The 15150-nt window shown below is 60.8% G+C and overlaps 2 protein-coding genes across 2 annotated transcripts in view; both read left to right on the forward strand.

Moving 5' to 3' along the window:
• Positions 1 to 4171, forward strand: part of KHSRP (KH-type splicing regulatory protein) — an 18719-nt gene extending 14548 nt beyond the window's left edge. The window contains 3 exon segments of the mRNA XM_050311794.1: positions 446 to 472; positions 475 to 729; positions 4161 to 4171. Of these exon segments, the coding sequence (XP_050167751.1) occupies positions 446 to 472; positions 475 to 729; positions 4161 to 4171 (293 nt within the window).
• GTF2F1 (general transcription factor IIF subunit 1) lies at positions 4118 to 14948 on the forward strand. Its single transcript, XM_050311802.1, is given in 15 exon segments — positions 4118 to 4219; positions 4323 to 4369; positions 4846 to 4918; positions 6869 to 7062; position 7405; positions 8529 to 8698; positions 9161 to 9345; positions 11924 to 12074; positions 12336 to 12397; positions 12507 to 12621; positions 12680 to 12767; positions 13164 to 13177; positions 13179 to 13294; positions 13492 to 13603; positions 14181 to 14948. Coding segments are annotated over 15 exon segments (1545 nt in total). The 5' UTR covers positions 4118 to 4207; the 3' UTR covers positions 14386 to 14948.
• Positions 14949 to 15150: the final 202 nt, after the last annotated feature.

Consider the following 15150-nt stretch of genomic DNA (forward strand, 5'->3'; position numbering starts at 1 on the left):
CAAACCTCCCCTGGGAACCCCAAACCCCCCCTGGGACCCCCAGACATCCCCTGGGACCCCCAAATCTTCTGTGGGACTCCCAGACCTCCTGTGGGACCCCAAAGCTCCCCTGGGAACCCCAAACATTTCCTGGGACCCTCAAACCTCCCCGGAACCCCCAGACGTCCCCTGGGAACCCCAAACCTCCTGTGGGACCCCCCCAGACCTCCCCTGGGACTCCCCCAAATCTCCTTTGGGACCCCAAAACCTCCCCAGGACCCCAAAACCTCCCCTGGGACCCCAAATGTCCTGTGGGACCCCCCAGACCTCCCCAGCAATCCCCAAACCTCCCCTGGGACCCCCAACCCCCAATGACCCCCTGGGACCCCCAAACCTCCCTGGGACCCCAGTGACCCCCAAAGCCCCCGCTGCCCCCCAGTGACCCCCTGCCCCCGCTGCCCCCCAGGGCAGCAGCCCCAGCAGCCGGGGCCCCCTAGCAGGATTACACCAAGGCCTGGGAGGAGTATTACAAAAACAAGGTGAGAGCCCCCAAATCCCACCCTGGGGGCTGGGGGCACCAGGACCTCCCCGTGCCCTCACCCACCCCCACCCCCAGCGGCCCAGGTGGCGTCGGGCGGTCCTGAGCCCCCGGCCCCCAGCCCGACTACAGCGCGGCCTGGGCAGAGTATTACCGGCAGCAGGCGGCCTACTACGGGCAGACTCCGGGGGCCGGCCCCGCGCCCCCGCCCAGCAGGGACAGCAGGTACGGACCCCAGACCCCTGGGACCCTCCAAATCAACCAGGGACCCCCAAACCCCCACATCCAACCAGGGACCCCCAAACCCAACCCTACTACGGGCAGACCTCGGGGCCGGCCCCGCGCCCCCGCCCAGCAGGGACAGCAGGTACGGACCCCACTCCCTGGGACCCCCAAATCAACCAGGGACCCCCAAACCCCCCACATCCAACCAGGGACCCCCAAACACAACCAGACACCCCCAAACCCAACCCTACTACGGGCAGACCCGGGGGCCGGCCCTGCGCCCCCCGCCCAGCAGGGACAGCAGGTACGGACCCCGGGACCCCCTGAGACCCCCAAACCCCCTGAGACCCCCAAACCAACCAGGGACCCCCAAACCCCCTGGGACCCCCCAAACCCCCCTGGGAACCCCCCAAACCCAACCAGACACCCCCAAACCCAGCCTGGGACCCCCCCAAATCCAAACCCTACTACGGGCAGACTCGGGGCCGGCCCGCGCCCCCCGCCCAGCAGGGACAGCAGGTACGGACCCCAGACCCCCTGGGACCCCCAAATCAACCAGGGACCCCCAAACCCCCTGAGACCCCCACATCCAACCAGGGACCCCCAACCCCCTGGGAACCCCCAAACACAGCCAGGGACCCCCAAACCCAGACACCCCAAATCCAAACCCTACTACAGGCAGACCCTGGGGCCGGCCCTGCGCCCCCGCCCAGCAGGGACAGCAGGTACGGACCCCAACCCCTGGGACCCCTAACACAACCAGGGACCCCCAAACCCCCTGAGACCCCCAAATCCATCCTGGGAACCCCCACATCCAACCAGACACCCCCAACCCAACCCTACTACGGGCAGACTCTGGGGCCGGCCCTGCGCCCCCGCCCAGCAGGGACAGCAGGCACGGACCCCAACCCCTCTGAGACCCCCAAATCAACCAGGGACCCCAAACTCCCCTTGGGACCCCCCAAATCCTCGTTGCCCCCTCCCCCCAGCAGGGATAGCGGAACCGACCCTGAGACCCCGGAACGTTCCTGGGACCCCAACACTCCCCCACCCCCCGATCCCCGGGGGTTTGGGGAGCCCCTCCTGACCCCCCCTCCCCACAGGCTCAGTGACCCCACCGTGCCCCTCTGTGACCCCCTTTGTTTTGGGCGAGCGGCCGCGGCCGGAGGGGACGGAGACCCCTGGGACCCCCGGGACCCCCGGAACCCCCTAGGACCCCTCAAACCCCCGGGACTCCCCGGGACTCCCTGGGACCCTCAAACCCCCTGGGAGCCCCTCAGGACCCCCCGGGACCCCTCAAACCACCCTGGGACCCCCAGGACCCCTCAAATCCCCTGGGACCCCCTGGGACCCTCCCGGGACCCCCTAAACCCCTGGGACCCCCTGACCCCCCGGGACCCCCGGACCCTCAAACCCCCCGGGAGCCCCTCAGGACCCCCAGGGAATCCCCCAAACCACCCTGGGACCCCCTAGGACCCCCAGGGATCCCTGGGAGACCCCAGGACCCCTCTGGGTCCCCCCAAAATCCCCGGCCCTGCCCCTGGAAGCCCCCCAGGACTCCCCGGGACCCCCCGGAGCTGCTCGAACATTCCTGGGAGCCACTGGGGACCCCTGACTCCCGGGGACCCCCAACTTCCCCCCAGGACCCCCAAAGTGCCCCCAGGGACCCCCTGGGACCCCCAGCTTCCTCCCCAGGACCCTCAACTCCTCCCCAGGACCCCCAAAGTGCCCCAGGACCCCCTGGGACCCTCAACTTCCCCCAGGACCCCCAAAGTGCCCCAGGGACCCCTGGGACCCTCAACTTCCCCCCAGGACCCCCAAAGTGCTCCTGGGACCCCTGGGACCCCCTGCCCCTTCCCCCAAATCCCCAGGGACCCCCACCCTCCCCCTGGGACCCTTTGGGACCCCAACCCCTCCTTGGGGACCCCCAATCCTCTCCCCAGACCCTCCCAGGGACCCCCGGGACCCCCAACTGCCCCCCAGCCGCCCTCTGGGGTCCCCAAATTGTCCCAGAGCCCCCTGGAGTCCCCAAACCCCTGGGCCTCCCCCAAAACCTCTCCTGGGGACCCCCGACCTCCTCCCCCTGCCTCTGGGGTCCCCAAATCCCCTGGGGTCCCCAAAGCCCTCCGGCCGCCCTCCTCCCCCGTGTCCGTCTGGAGGCTCCGCCCACCGAAGGCTCAAAGTTTTTACTTTTTACCGCTTGTTTTTAACTTCACAAATAAACGGAACAAAACCCCTGGCTGGGCCCCAGTCCTGCGGCTCTGGGGCTCAAAAGGGGGCTTTTGGGGTGGGAAATGGGGTCTTGGGGTAAAAATGGGGCCTCGGGTGCAAGGGGAGGTTTGGGGGGAAAAATGGGATTTTGGGGAATGAAAGAGGGGAGTTTGGGGGTGAGAAGGGGGTGGGGCTGGGTTGGTCGGGGTAAAAATGGGGGGGTTGGGGTAAAATGGATTTTTGGGGTGGGAAATGGTGGGGGGTGAAAAAAGGAGATTAAAAAATACGATTCTGGGGGAAAACGGGGTTTGGGGGGGGGAAAACGGGGAGGGTTTGGGTTGGGGGTGAAAAAATGCTGGTTTAGGATGGAAACGCCTTTTCGGGGTGAAATGGGGGGTTTTGGGGTGAAAAAAACCCTTTTTGGGGTGAACAGGGTGGGTTTGGGGTGAACAGGGCAGGTTTTTGGGGTGAAAAAGCCCCTTTTTGGGGTGGTCAGGGCGGGTTTTGGGGTAAAAAAGCCCCTTTTTGGGGTGAAAAGGGGGGTTTTGGGGTGGAAAAGCCCCTTTTTGGGGTGAACAGGGCAGTTTTTGGGGTGAAAAAGCCCCTTTTTGGGGTGAACAGGGCCGGTTTGGGGTGAACAGGGCGGGTTTTGGGGTGAAAAAGCCCCTTTTTGGGGTGGTCAGGCCGCGGTTGCCATGGCAACGCACCGGGACCCGGATGCACTTCCGGATCCGGTCACGTGACGGAGATTCCTCCAATCTCGCCCTGTCGTTCCTGTCACGTGACAGAGGCACTTCCGGCCGGGCGGTGTCGCGCGGTGGGGGCGGTTTGGGGGTCCTGGGGGAATTTGGGGGTCCGGGGGTCTGGGGGCCCCAGGGAGGGTGGGGGGTCCGGGGGTCCTGGAGCCGCTTTGAGGGCTCTGGGGTGTCCTGGGGTCTCAGGGGTGTGGGCGGTCCGGAGGGGTTTGGGGGTCCCTGAGGGAGGTTTTTTTGGGGGGCTTATGAGGGGCTGGGGGCCCGGGGGCACTTTGGGTGTCAGGGATGGCTGGGGGCTGGGGTCCCTGTGGGGGCTGGGGGCGTGTCCCAGGTTTTGGGGGATCCCTGATTTTGGGGGTCCCTGATTTTGGGGTTCCAGATTTTTTTGGGGGGGTCCCCCCAAGTTTTGGGGGTCCCCAGGGCAGGCCGTCAATTCCTTTCCCCCCCCTCAGGACCCCCCTGAGCCGGATCTGGGGGAGCCCCCAGCCCCCCTGCCAGGATGGCCACGCTGGTGAGTGGGGGAACCCCAAAAACCCCCAGGGGTCCCCAAAAACACTCCTGGGACCCCCAAATGCCCTCTTCGAGCTCCCCTGAGCCCCCGCGTGTCCCCCCAGGGCAGCAGCTCCCAGGTGGTCTCCGAGTACGTGGTGAGGGTCCCCAAGTGAGTCCGGGGGGTCGGGGGTTTTGGGGAGGGGTCTCGGAGGGATTTGGGGTCTTGGGGGGTCTGTGGGTTTTGGGGGATCTCGGAGGGGTTTGGGTGGTCCGAGGTGTTTGGGGTTTTTTGGGGGTTTTGGGGGGTTGGGGTGATTTGGGGAGTCTGAGGTGTTTGGGGGTTTTTGGGGTGATTTGGGGATTTGTGGGGATTTGGGGGTCTGAGGTGTCTGGGGGTTTTGGGGTGATTTGAGGGTCTGAGGTTTTTTTGGGGGTTGGGGGCTTTTGGGGTGATTTGGGGGTTTGGGGGTCTGAGGTGTTTGGGAGTGTTTGGGGGTTTTTGGGGTGATTTGAGGGGTCTGAGTTTTTGGGGGTCTGAGGTGTTTGGGGGTTTTGGGGGTTTTGGGGGTCTGAGGTGTTTGGGGGTTTTGGGGGTGTTTGGCAGGGATTTGGGAGGGTCTGAGGGTCCCTTTTTCCCCCCCCCAGGAACACCCCAAAAAGGTACAACATCATGGCCTTCAACAGCGCCGACAGAGTCACCCTGAGCGCCTGGGCACAGGTTTGGGGGATTTTGGGGGGTCCTGGGGGTCCCACAGAGTCACCCTCAGCGCCTGGGCACAGGTTTGGGGGGTCCTGGGGGGTTTGGGGGTCCTGGGGTCCCACAGAGTCACCCTGAGCGCCTGGGCACAGGTTTGGGGGTCCTGGGGGTTTGGGGGTCCTGGGGTCCCACAGAGTCACCCTGAGCGCCTGGGCACAGGTTTGGGGGTCCTGGGGGTTTGGGGGTCCTGGGGTCCCACAGAGTCACCCTGAGCGCCTGGGCACAGGTTTGGGGGTCCTGGGGGATTTGGGGGTCCTGGGGGTCCTGGGGTCCCACAGAGTCACCCTGAGCGCCTGGGCACAGGTGGGGGTCCTGGGGGATTTGGGGGTCCTGGGGGTCCTGGGGTCCCACAGAGTCACCCTGAGCGCCTGGGCACAGGTGGGGGTCCTGGGGGATTTGGGGGGTCCTGGGGGATTTGGGGTCCCACAGAGTCACCCTGAGCGCCTGGGCACAGGTTTGGGGGTCCTGGGGGGTTTGGGGGTCCTGGGGGTCCTGGGGTCCCACAGAGTCACCCTGAGCGCCTGGGCACAGGTTTGGGGGTCCTGGGGGGTTTGGGGGTCCTGGGGGTCCTGGGGTCCCACAGAGTCACCCTCAGCGCCTGGGCACAGGTGGGGGTCCTGGGGGATTTTGGGGTCCTGGGGGGTTTGGGGGTCCTGGGGGATTTTGGGGGTCCTGGGGGTCCTGGGGTCCCACAGAATCACTCTGAGCGCCTGGGCACAGGTGGGGGTCCTGGGGGGGTTTTGGGGGGGATTTGGGGATATTTTGGGATGTTTTGGATCCTGAATCAGGCCAGGATGGAGCGGGACATGAGCAACAAGCGGATCTGGGGGTGTTTGGGATATTTTGGGATATTGGGGATATTTGGGATGTTTTGGGGATATTTTTGGGATCCCAATCCCAATTCCAGGCCCGCATGGAGCGGGACATGAGCAACAAGAGGATCTGGGGATATTTGGGATATTTTGGGGATATTTTGAGATATTTTTGACCCCTCTCCAGGCGAGGATGGAGCGGGACATGAGCAACAAGCGGATCTGGGGATATTTGGGATATTTTGGGATATTTGGGATATTTTGGGATATTTGGGATATTTTGGGGATATTTGGGATATTTTGGATCCTGAATCAGGCGAGGATGGAGCGGGACATGAACAACAAGTGGATCTGGGAATATTTCGGGATATTTGGGATATTTTGGGGATATTTTGGGATCCCAATCCCAATTCCAGGCCAGGATGGAGCGGGACATGAGCAACAAGCGGATCTGGGGATATTTGGGATATTTTGGGGGATTTCAGGATATTTTGGGGATATTTTGGGATGTTTTGGGTCCTGAACCAGGCCAGGATGGAGCGGGACATGAGCAACAAGCGGATCTGGGGATATTTGGGATATTTGGGATATTTGGGATATTTTGGGGATATTTTGGGGTATTTGGAATATTTTGGGGGTATTTTGGGATCCCAATCCCAATTCCAGGCCAGGATGGAGCGGGACATGAGCAACAAGCGGATCTGGGGATATTTTGGATATTTGGGGGATATTTGGGGATATTTTGGGATATTTTTGACCCCCCTCCAGGCCAGGATGGAGCGGGACATGAGCAACAAGCGGATCTGGGGATATTTGGGATATTTGGGGATATTTTGGATATTTTGGGGATATTTTGGGGTATTTTGGATCCCTCTCCAGGCCAGGATGGAGCGGGACATGAGCAACAAGCGGATCTGGGGATATTTGGGATATTTGGGGATATTTTGGGATATTTTGGGGATATTTTGGGGTATTTTTGGGATCCCAATCCCAATTCCAGGCCAGGATGGAGCGGGACATGAGCAACAAGCGGATCTGGGGATATTGGGGATATTTGGGGTATTTTGGGGATATTTTGGGATCCCAATCCCAATTCCAGGCCCGCATGGAGCGGGACATGAGCAACAAGCGGATCTACGCCGAGGAGGAGCTCCCCGAGTCCGGGGCCGGCAGTGAATTCCATCGGAAGCTGCGGGAGGAGGCGCGGAGGAAAAAATACGGGATCGTCCTGCGGGAATTCCGGGCCGAGGATCAGCCCTGGATCCTCAGGGTCAACGGGAAAAGCGGCAGGAAGTGAGGGGGGAGGGGGTGGGGAGGGAACGGGTGGGATTGGGATGGGAATGGGATGGGGATGGGAAAGGGAGGAGGGATGGGAAGGGGGTTGGAGGGGGTTTTTAATGGGATTTCGGGTTTTTGGGGTCTCTGACCCCCCCATGTCCTGGGTTCGGGGAGTGAAGGAGGAGTTGGGATTTTCTGGGGAGGATTTGGGGTTTTTGGGGAGGATTTGGGGGTTTTCTGGGGACGATTTGGGTTTTTCTGGGGAGGATTTCGGGGTTCTGGGGGATGTTCTGGGGGTTTTTGGGGGGTGTTCTGGGGGTTTTTTGGGGGTGTTCTGGGGTTTTGGGGGTGTTCCAGGGTTTTTTTGGGGGTGTTCCGGGGGTTTTTTTGGGGGTGTTCTGGGGTTTTTGGGGGTGTTCTGGGGTTTTTTTGGGGAATGTTCCAGGGGTTTTTAGGGGGTTCTGGGGTTTTTGGGTCCCTGACCCACCCGTGCCCCCACAGGTTCCAGGGGATGAAGACAGAGTTTAGGGAGAATTTGGGGTTTTTTTGGGGAGGTTCTGGGGGGTGTTCTGGGGGTTTTTTGTGGGGTGTTCAGGGTTTTTGGGGTGTTCCAGGGTTTTTGGGGGTGTTCTGGGGTTTTTTGGGGGTGTTCTGGGGTTTTTGGGGGTTTTCTGGGTTTTTTGTGGGGTGTTCTGGGGTTTTTGGGGTCCCTGACCTCCGTGCCCCCGCAGGTTCAGGGGGGTGAAGAAGGAGTTTAGAGAGGATTTGGGTTTTTTTTGGGGGAGGTTCTGGGGTTTTTTTGGGGAGGTTCTTCTGGGTGTTCTGGGGTTTTGAGGGGTGTCCAGGGTTTTTAGGGGTGTTCCAGGGGTTTTTTGGGGTCCCTCACCCCTCGTGCCCCCTGCAGGTTCAGGGGGTGAAGAAGGAGTCTGGGGAGAATTTGGGGGTGTTTTGGGGAGGTTCTGGGGGGTGTTCTGGGGTTTTTTGGGGGGTGTTCTGGGAGTTTTTGGGGGTGTTCTGGGTTTTTTTGGGGGTGTTCTGGGGTTTTGGGGGTGTTCTGGGGTTTTTTGGGGATGTTCTGGGGTTTTTGGGGTGTTCTGGGGGTGTTCCAGGGTTTTTGGGGGTGTTCTGGGTGTTTTTTGGGGTGTTCTGGGGTTTTTGGGGTCCCTGACCCTCTCTGTGCCTCCCGCAGGTTCAGGGGGTGAAGAAGGAGTTTAGGAGGATTTGGGGTTTTTTGGGGAGGTTCTGGGGGTTTTTTGGGGTGTTCTGGGGTTTTGGGGGTGTTCTGGGGTTTTTGGGAGTGTTCCAGGGTTTTGGGGAGTGTTCTGGGGTTTTTGGGGGTGTTCTGGGGTTTTTTGGGGGGTGTTCCAGGGGTTTTTTGGGGAAGTTCTGGGGTTTTTTGGGGGTGTTCTGGGGGTGTTCTGGGGGTTTGGGGAGGTTTTGGGGTTTTTTTGGGGTCCCTGACCTCCTCGTGCCCCCCGCAGGTTCAGGGGGTGAAGAAGGGGGGGGTCACCGAGAACGCCTCGTACTACGTGTTCACCCAGTGCCCCGACGGCGCCTTCGAGGCCTTCCCGGTCAGGAACTGGTACAACTTCACCCCCCTGGCCCGGCACAGGACCCTGACGGCCGAGGAGGCCGAGGAGGAGTGGGAGAGGTGACCCCAAAACCCCTCCTGAACCCCCCCAGTCCCACCCCAACCTCCCCTCACACCCAAACACCAGGAGGAAAAAGGTCCTGGAGCACCGAAAATCCCAAATCCCTCTTGAGACCCCAAATCCCCTAAATGCCCCCCCAAATCCCCCTAAATGCCCCCCAAATCCCCCTGAACACCTCCAAATCCCCCAGGAGGAACAAGGTGCTGAACCACTTCACCATCTCCCCAAATCCCCCTAATTGCCCCCAAATCCTCCCTAAACACCCCAAAATCCCCCCCAGGAGGAACAAGGTGCTGAACCACTTCACCATCTCCCCTGAGCCCCCAAATCCCCTAAATGCCCCCTAAACACCCCTAAAATCCCCCCCAGGAGGAACAAGGTGCTGAACCACTTCACCATCTCCCCCTGAGCCCCCCTAAATGTCCCCAAATCCCCCCTAAACACCCCGAAATCCCCCCCAGGAGGAACAAGGTGCTGAACCACTTCACCATCATGCAGCAGCGGCGCCTGCGGGACCAGGACGAGGAGGAGGAGGAGAAGGACAAGGGCAGGAAGGCCCCAGGAAAGGGGGGGGGGCTGCGGATCCACGACCTGGAGGAGGATCTGGAGCTGAGCTCGGAGAGCAGCGAGGGCAGTGAGGCCGAGGGTGAGGGGGAGACCCCGAAACCGCCCCCAAATGCCCTCAAAACTGCCCTGAAACACCCCAAAACTGCCCCAAAATACCCCAAAACTGCCCTGAAACACCCCAAAACTGCACCGAAATACCCCAAAACTGCCCTGAAACACCCCAAAACTGTCCTGAAACACCCCAAAACTGCACCAAAACACCCCAAAACTGCCCCAAAATACCCCAAAACTGTCCTGAAATACCCCAAAACCGCCCTGAAATACCCCAAAACTGTCCTGAAATACCCCAAAATAGCTCCAAATCTACACCAAAAGTACCCTGAAATACCCCAAAATAGCTCTAAATTCATCCCAAAACTGCCCTGAAATACCCCAAAACCCACCCCAAAATACCCCCCATGGCGAGGTTGAGACCCCGAAACCGCCCCCAAATACCCCGAAATAACTCCAAATCCACCCCAAAACTGCCCTGAAATACCCCAAAACCGCCCCAAAATACCCCAAAATAGCTCCAAATCTACACCAAAACTACCCTGAAGCACCCCTAAACTGCCCTGAAATACCCCAAAACCCATCCCAAAATGCCCCCCACGGCGAGGCTGAGGGTGAGACCCTGAAACCGCCCCGAAACACCTCCAAATAACTGCAAATCCACCCCAAAACCACCCTGAAATACCCCAAAACCCACCCTAAAATGTCCCCCACAGTGAGGGTGAGGGGGAGACCCCAAAACCGCCCCCAAATACCCTCAAAACTGCCCTGAAATACCCCAAAAACTGTCCTGGAATACCCCAAAATAGCTCCAAATCTACACCAAAACACACCCCAAAATACCCCAAAACCCACCCCAAAACACCCCCTCTGAAACACCCCCAAAACCACCCCAAAATACCCCAGAACACCCCAAAACCCACCCCAAAATGTCCCCCACAGCGAGGCCAAGGGTGAGGGGGAGACCCCGAAACCGTCCTGAAACAACCCCAAATAACTCCAAATCCACCCCAAAACTGCCCCAAAATACCCCCAAAACTGCCCTGAAATACCCCAAAACCCATCCCAAAATACAGCCCCTGAATACCCCCAAAACCACCCTGAAATACCCCAAAATAGCTCTAAATTCATCCCAAAACTACCCTGAAATACCCCAAAACCCACCCCAAAATACCCCCCATGGCGAGGCTGAGACCCCGAAACCGCCCCCAAATACCCCGAAATAACTCCAAATCCACCCCAAAACTGCCCTGAAATACCCCCAAAACCACCCTGAAATACCCCAAACCCACCCCAAAATACCCCCATGGCGAGGCTGAGACCCCGAAACCGCCCCAAATACCCCGAAATAACTCCAAATCCACCCCAAAACTGCCCTGAAATACCCCCAAAACCACCCTGAAATACCCCAAAACACCCCAGAACCCACCCCAAAATACCCCCCTGAAACACTCACAAAACCACCCTGAAACACCCCCAAAACTGTCCTGAAAAACCCCAAAACACCCCAAAACCCACCCCAAAATGTCCCCCACAGCGAGGCCGAGGGTGAGACCCCAAAACACCCTCAAAACTGCCCTGAAATACCCCAAAACCACCCTGAAATACCCTCAAACACTCCAAAACACCCCCCAAAATACCCCAAAACCCACCCCAAAATACCCCCCACAGCGAGGCCAAGGGTGAGGGGGAGACCCCGACACTGCTTTGAAATACCCCAAAAAACGCCCCGAAATACCCCAAAATGCAATTCATCCCTAAATTCATCCCCCCGAAATACCCTCAAAACCACCCTGAAACACCCCCAAAACTGTCCTGAAATACCCCAAAACCCACCCCAAAATGTCCCCCATGGCGAGGCTGAGGGTGAGGGGGGTACCCTGACACTTTTAAAATACCCCAAAAACTGCCCAGAAACACCCCCAAAACACCCCAAAACCCACCCTAAAATGTCCCCCACAGTGAGGCTGAGGGGGAGACCCCGAAACTGCCCCCAAATACCCTCAAAACTGCCCTGAAACACCCCAAAATACCCCCAAAACCCACCCTGAAATACCCCCCATGGTGAGGCTGAGAGTGAGGGGGAGACCCTGACACTTCTTTGAAATACCCCAAAAACTGCCCTGAAATACCCCAAAGCACTCCAAAACCCACCCCAAAATAACCCAAAACTCATCCCAAAATACCCCCCCCCGAAAAACCTCCAAAACCGCCCTGAAACACCCCCAAAACTGTTCTGAAATACCCCAAAACACCCCCCCTGAAACACCCCAAAACACCTCAAAACCCAACCCAGAATACCCCCCACAGCAAGGCCAAGGGTGAGGGGGAGACCCCGAAATACCCCAAAATAGTTCCAAATCTACACCAAAACTACCCTGAAATACCCCAAAACCCACCCCAAAATACCCCCCTCGAAAAACCCCCAAAACTGCCCTGAAAACACCCCCAAAACACCCCAAAATACCCCCCAGAGCGAGGCTGAGACCCCAAAACCACCCCGAAATCCCCCTCTGGGGCTCGGAGGAGGAGGGGGAGGGAGCAGGAAGGGCTCAGGGGGGCTCAGGGGGGCCGTGACCCCCCCAGCCCACCCCCCAAACCCGCAGGGGAGAAGGGCCCGAGGCCGAAGGGGCCGCCGGGGGCGAGGAAGAGGAGGAGGAGGAAGGGCAGGAAGGGCTCGGAGGACGAGGCCCTAGAGGACAGCGACGACGGCGACTTCGAGGGGCAGGAGGTGGATTACATGTCCGACGGCTCCAGGTGGGCTGGGGGCTCTGGGGGATTTGGGGGCTTTGGGGGATTTTGGGGGTCCTGGGGATGAGGGGGCATTTTGGGGCTCCTTGGGGGTTTTGGGGAGTCCTGGGAGATGACAGGGGCATTTTGGGGCTCCAAGGAGGGGTTTGGGAGGCCCTGAGGAGGTTTGGGCCCCTCCCCAGACCCCTCTGAACCCCCCAATTCCCCTGGGGACCCCCAAATCCCTCCTTGACCCTCCCCCCAAACCCCCTCCCCTCCCAACAGCAGCTCGGCCGAGGAAGACCCCGGCAAAGCCAAAGCCCCCAAGGAGGAGGAGGAAGGCCCTAAAGGTGGGTCTGGGGTGGGAGACAGGACCAGGCTCCTCCTCCTCCTGGCCTTGGGGGTTTTTGGGGGTTTCTGGGGTGTTTTGGGGGGTGAGACCCTCGTGTGCCCCCCCAGGCATCGACGAGGCGAGCGAGAGCAGCGAGGAGAGCGAGGAGGAGAAGGGGGAGGAGAAGGAGGAGGAGGAGGAGGGAAAAGCCACCCCCACCCCCCAGGAGAAGAAAAAAGAGAGGTGAGACCCTCCCCCCACCCTGCCCCGGGGTGAGACCCCCAAAAAGGGGCTTGATGAGATGTGGGGCCCCAGAGAGCAGCGACGAGTCCCAGACCTCAGAGGAGAGCGACATCGACAGCGAGACCTCCTCGGCCCTGTTCATGGCGGTGAGGGGGCCTGGGGGCCTGGGGCTGCCCAGGGGGGCCTGGGGCTGCCCAGGGGGCTTTGGGGGCCCAACTCCCTGGGGGCTGGGAGCAGTTTTGGGGCTGTTTTGGGGGATTTGGGGTTCCAGGGTGTTGACACTGAGACCTCCTCACTCCTGTTCGTGGTGGGCCCTGGGGGGTCCCAAGGCAGGTCCTGGGGTCCCACCCATTCAGGGAGGATTTGGGGTCCCAGGGGGTCCTTCAGGGGTTTTGGGGCTGTTTGGGGTCTCTGTGGGGAGGTTCGGGGGTTGCCGTGGACAGAGGGGCGTCGTCAGTGCTGTCCCTGGGCCTTTGGGGGGTCCCAGGGGGCGTTCTGGGGGTCCTGTGAGGTTTTGGGCCCCTGACTCTGTTTCCCCCCAGAAGAAGAAGACTCCCCAAGCGGGAGCGAAGGGCCTCGGGCAGCAGCTCCAGGGGGCCTCGGCCTGGGACCCCACATACTCGGGGCACTGGGGACCCTCCGGGCAGCGGCGGCGGCTGGAGCAAGGTGGGGCGTGGGGGCTTTGGGGGCCAGGAGGGGTTGGGGGCAGGGAGGGGCTTGGGGGCTGAGGGGGCTTTGGGGGCTTACAGGGGATGGGGGCGATTTGGAGGGTCCAGGGAGGGTTTTGGGGGGGGCTCAGGTGGGATATTTGGGTGGTTGGGGTCCCCAAAGCCCCCCCTTACTCCCCTGATTTCTCCCCCCAGGCCGCAGAGCCCCCCAGGGGGGGTCGGAGCCCCCAGAAGAGGCTGAAGGCGGAGCCGGGACCCCCTTCGGGCAAGAGCACCCCCCAGCCCCACTCGGGCAAGAGCACCCCCAGCAGCGGGTGAGGGGGGTTTGGGGGACGCCCTGGGGGTGCTGGGTGTCTGGGGGGGTTGTTGGATATCTGGGGGGCTGCCCAGATCCCATATGTGGTTTTTGGGGTCCCCCAGCGAGGTGCAGCTGACGGAGGAGGCCGTGCCTGGGACCTGTCCCAGCGCCCTTGGGGGGGGTTGTTGGATGTTTGGGGGGGTTGTTGGGTGTCTGTGGGGCTGCACCAATCCCACAGCTGTTTTTGGGGTCCCCCAGCGAGGTGCAGCTGACGGAGGAGGCCGTGCCTGGGAGCTGTCCCAGCGCCCTTGGGGGTTGTTGGATATCTGGGGGGGTTGTTGGATATCTGGGGGGGTTGTTGGATATCTGGGGGGTCTGTACCAATCCCCTATGTGGTTTTTGGGGTCCCCCAGCGAGGTGCAGCTGACGGAGGAGGCCGTGCCTGGGACCTGTCCCAGCACCCTTGGGGGGGGTTGTTGGGTGTCTGAGGGGGTTGTTGGGTGTCTGGGGGGGTTGTTGTGTATCTGTGTGGGGGGTTGTTGGATATCTGGGGGTCTGTACCAATCCCCTATGTGGTTTTTGGGGTCCCCCAGTGAGGTGCAGCTGACGGAGGAGGCCGTGCGCCGTTACCTGTCCCGCAAGCCGATGACCACCAAGGACCTGCTGAAGAAGTTCCAGACCAAGCGCACGGGGCTCAGCTCCGACGCCACCGTCAACGCGCTGGCCCAGCTGCTCAAGCGCCTCGACCCCGAGAGGAAGCTCATCGCCGACAAGATGCACTTCTTCCTCAAGGAGTAGGGACCCCCCGGCTGGGGGGGGGGACAGAACCACACAGGGAACCCCAAAATCCCACAGGGAACCCCAAAATCCCACAGGGACCCCCCCAAACTCACAGGGAACCCCAGAACCCCACAGGGAACCCCAAAATCCCCCAGGGACTCCCCCCAACCCACAGGGAAACCCCCAACCCACAGGTACCCCCCCAGAACCCCACAGGGCCCTCCCTCCTCATTTCCCACCAACAAACTCACTCCTCCCTCCCCTCCACCCCCAAAATTTGGAGTCTCCGAAGAACCCCTGGAATTTCCCCTGGGGTGGGGGGGGAAGATGCTCCCCCCCCCTCAATGTGTTTTTTTTGATCAGAATTAGCATTTTTTGCTATTTTTAGGCTTTTTTCCCCCACTTTGTGCCAGTTCTTTATCCCCCCTGTGGGGGATGGAATGTCCAAGGATTTTTTGGGGGGTGTGGGTGGATCATTCCTCCCAACCCCCCCTCAGCTGCCATTAACCCTTTGGAGGGGTCCTCACATCCCCCTCCTCTCCATGCCTGAGGGGGGGGCTGATCCCCCCACCCCAAAAATGCCCCCAAAACCCCGGGGTGGGTTTTCACCCCTCCTTTCTCCTCCTCGTGTTTTGGGGGGGTCTCCACCATCCAACCCCCCCAAACACCTCAGGGGGGTCCCGGGAGGGGATTCAGTGCCTGCCCCCCCCCACCCCCAAGGGCAGCTCAGGGTTAAACCCCCTCCCAACCCCCCAAACCCCCCAAACTCCTCCCCTCCCCAAC

Source organism: Myiozetetes cayanensis, unplaced genomic scaffold (genome assembly GCF_022539395.1).
Source record: "Myiozetetes cayanensis isolate MyiCay16 unplaced genomic scaffold, myiCay2020 scf167, whole genome shotgun sequence".
NCBI lineage: Eukaryota > Metazoa > Chordata > Aves > Passeriformes > Tyrannidae > Myiozetetes > Myiozetetes cayanensis.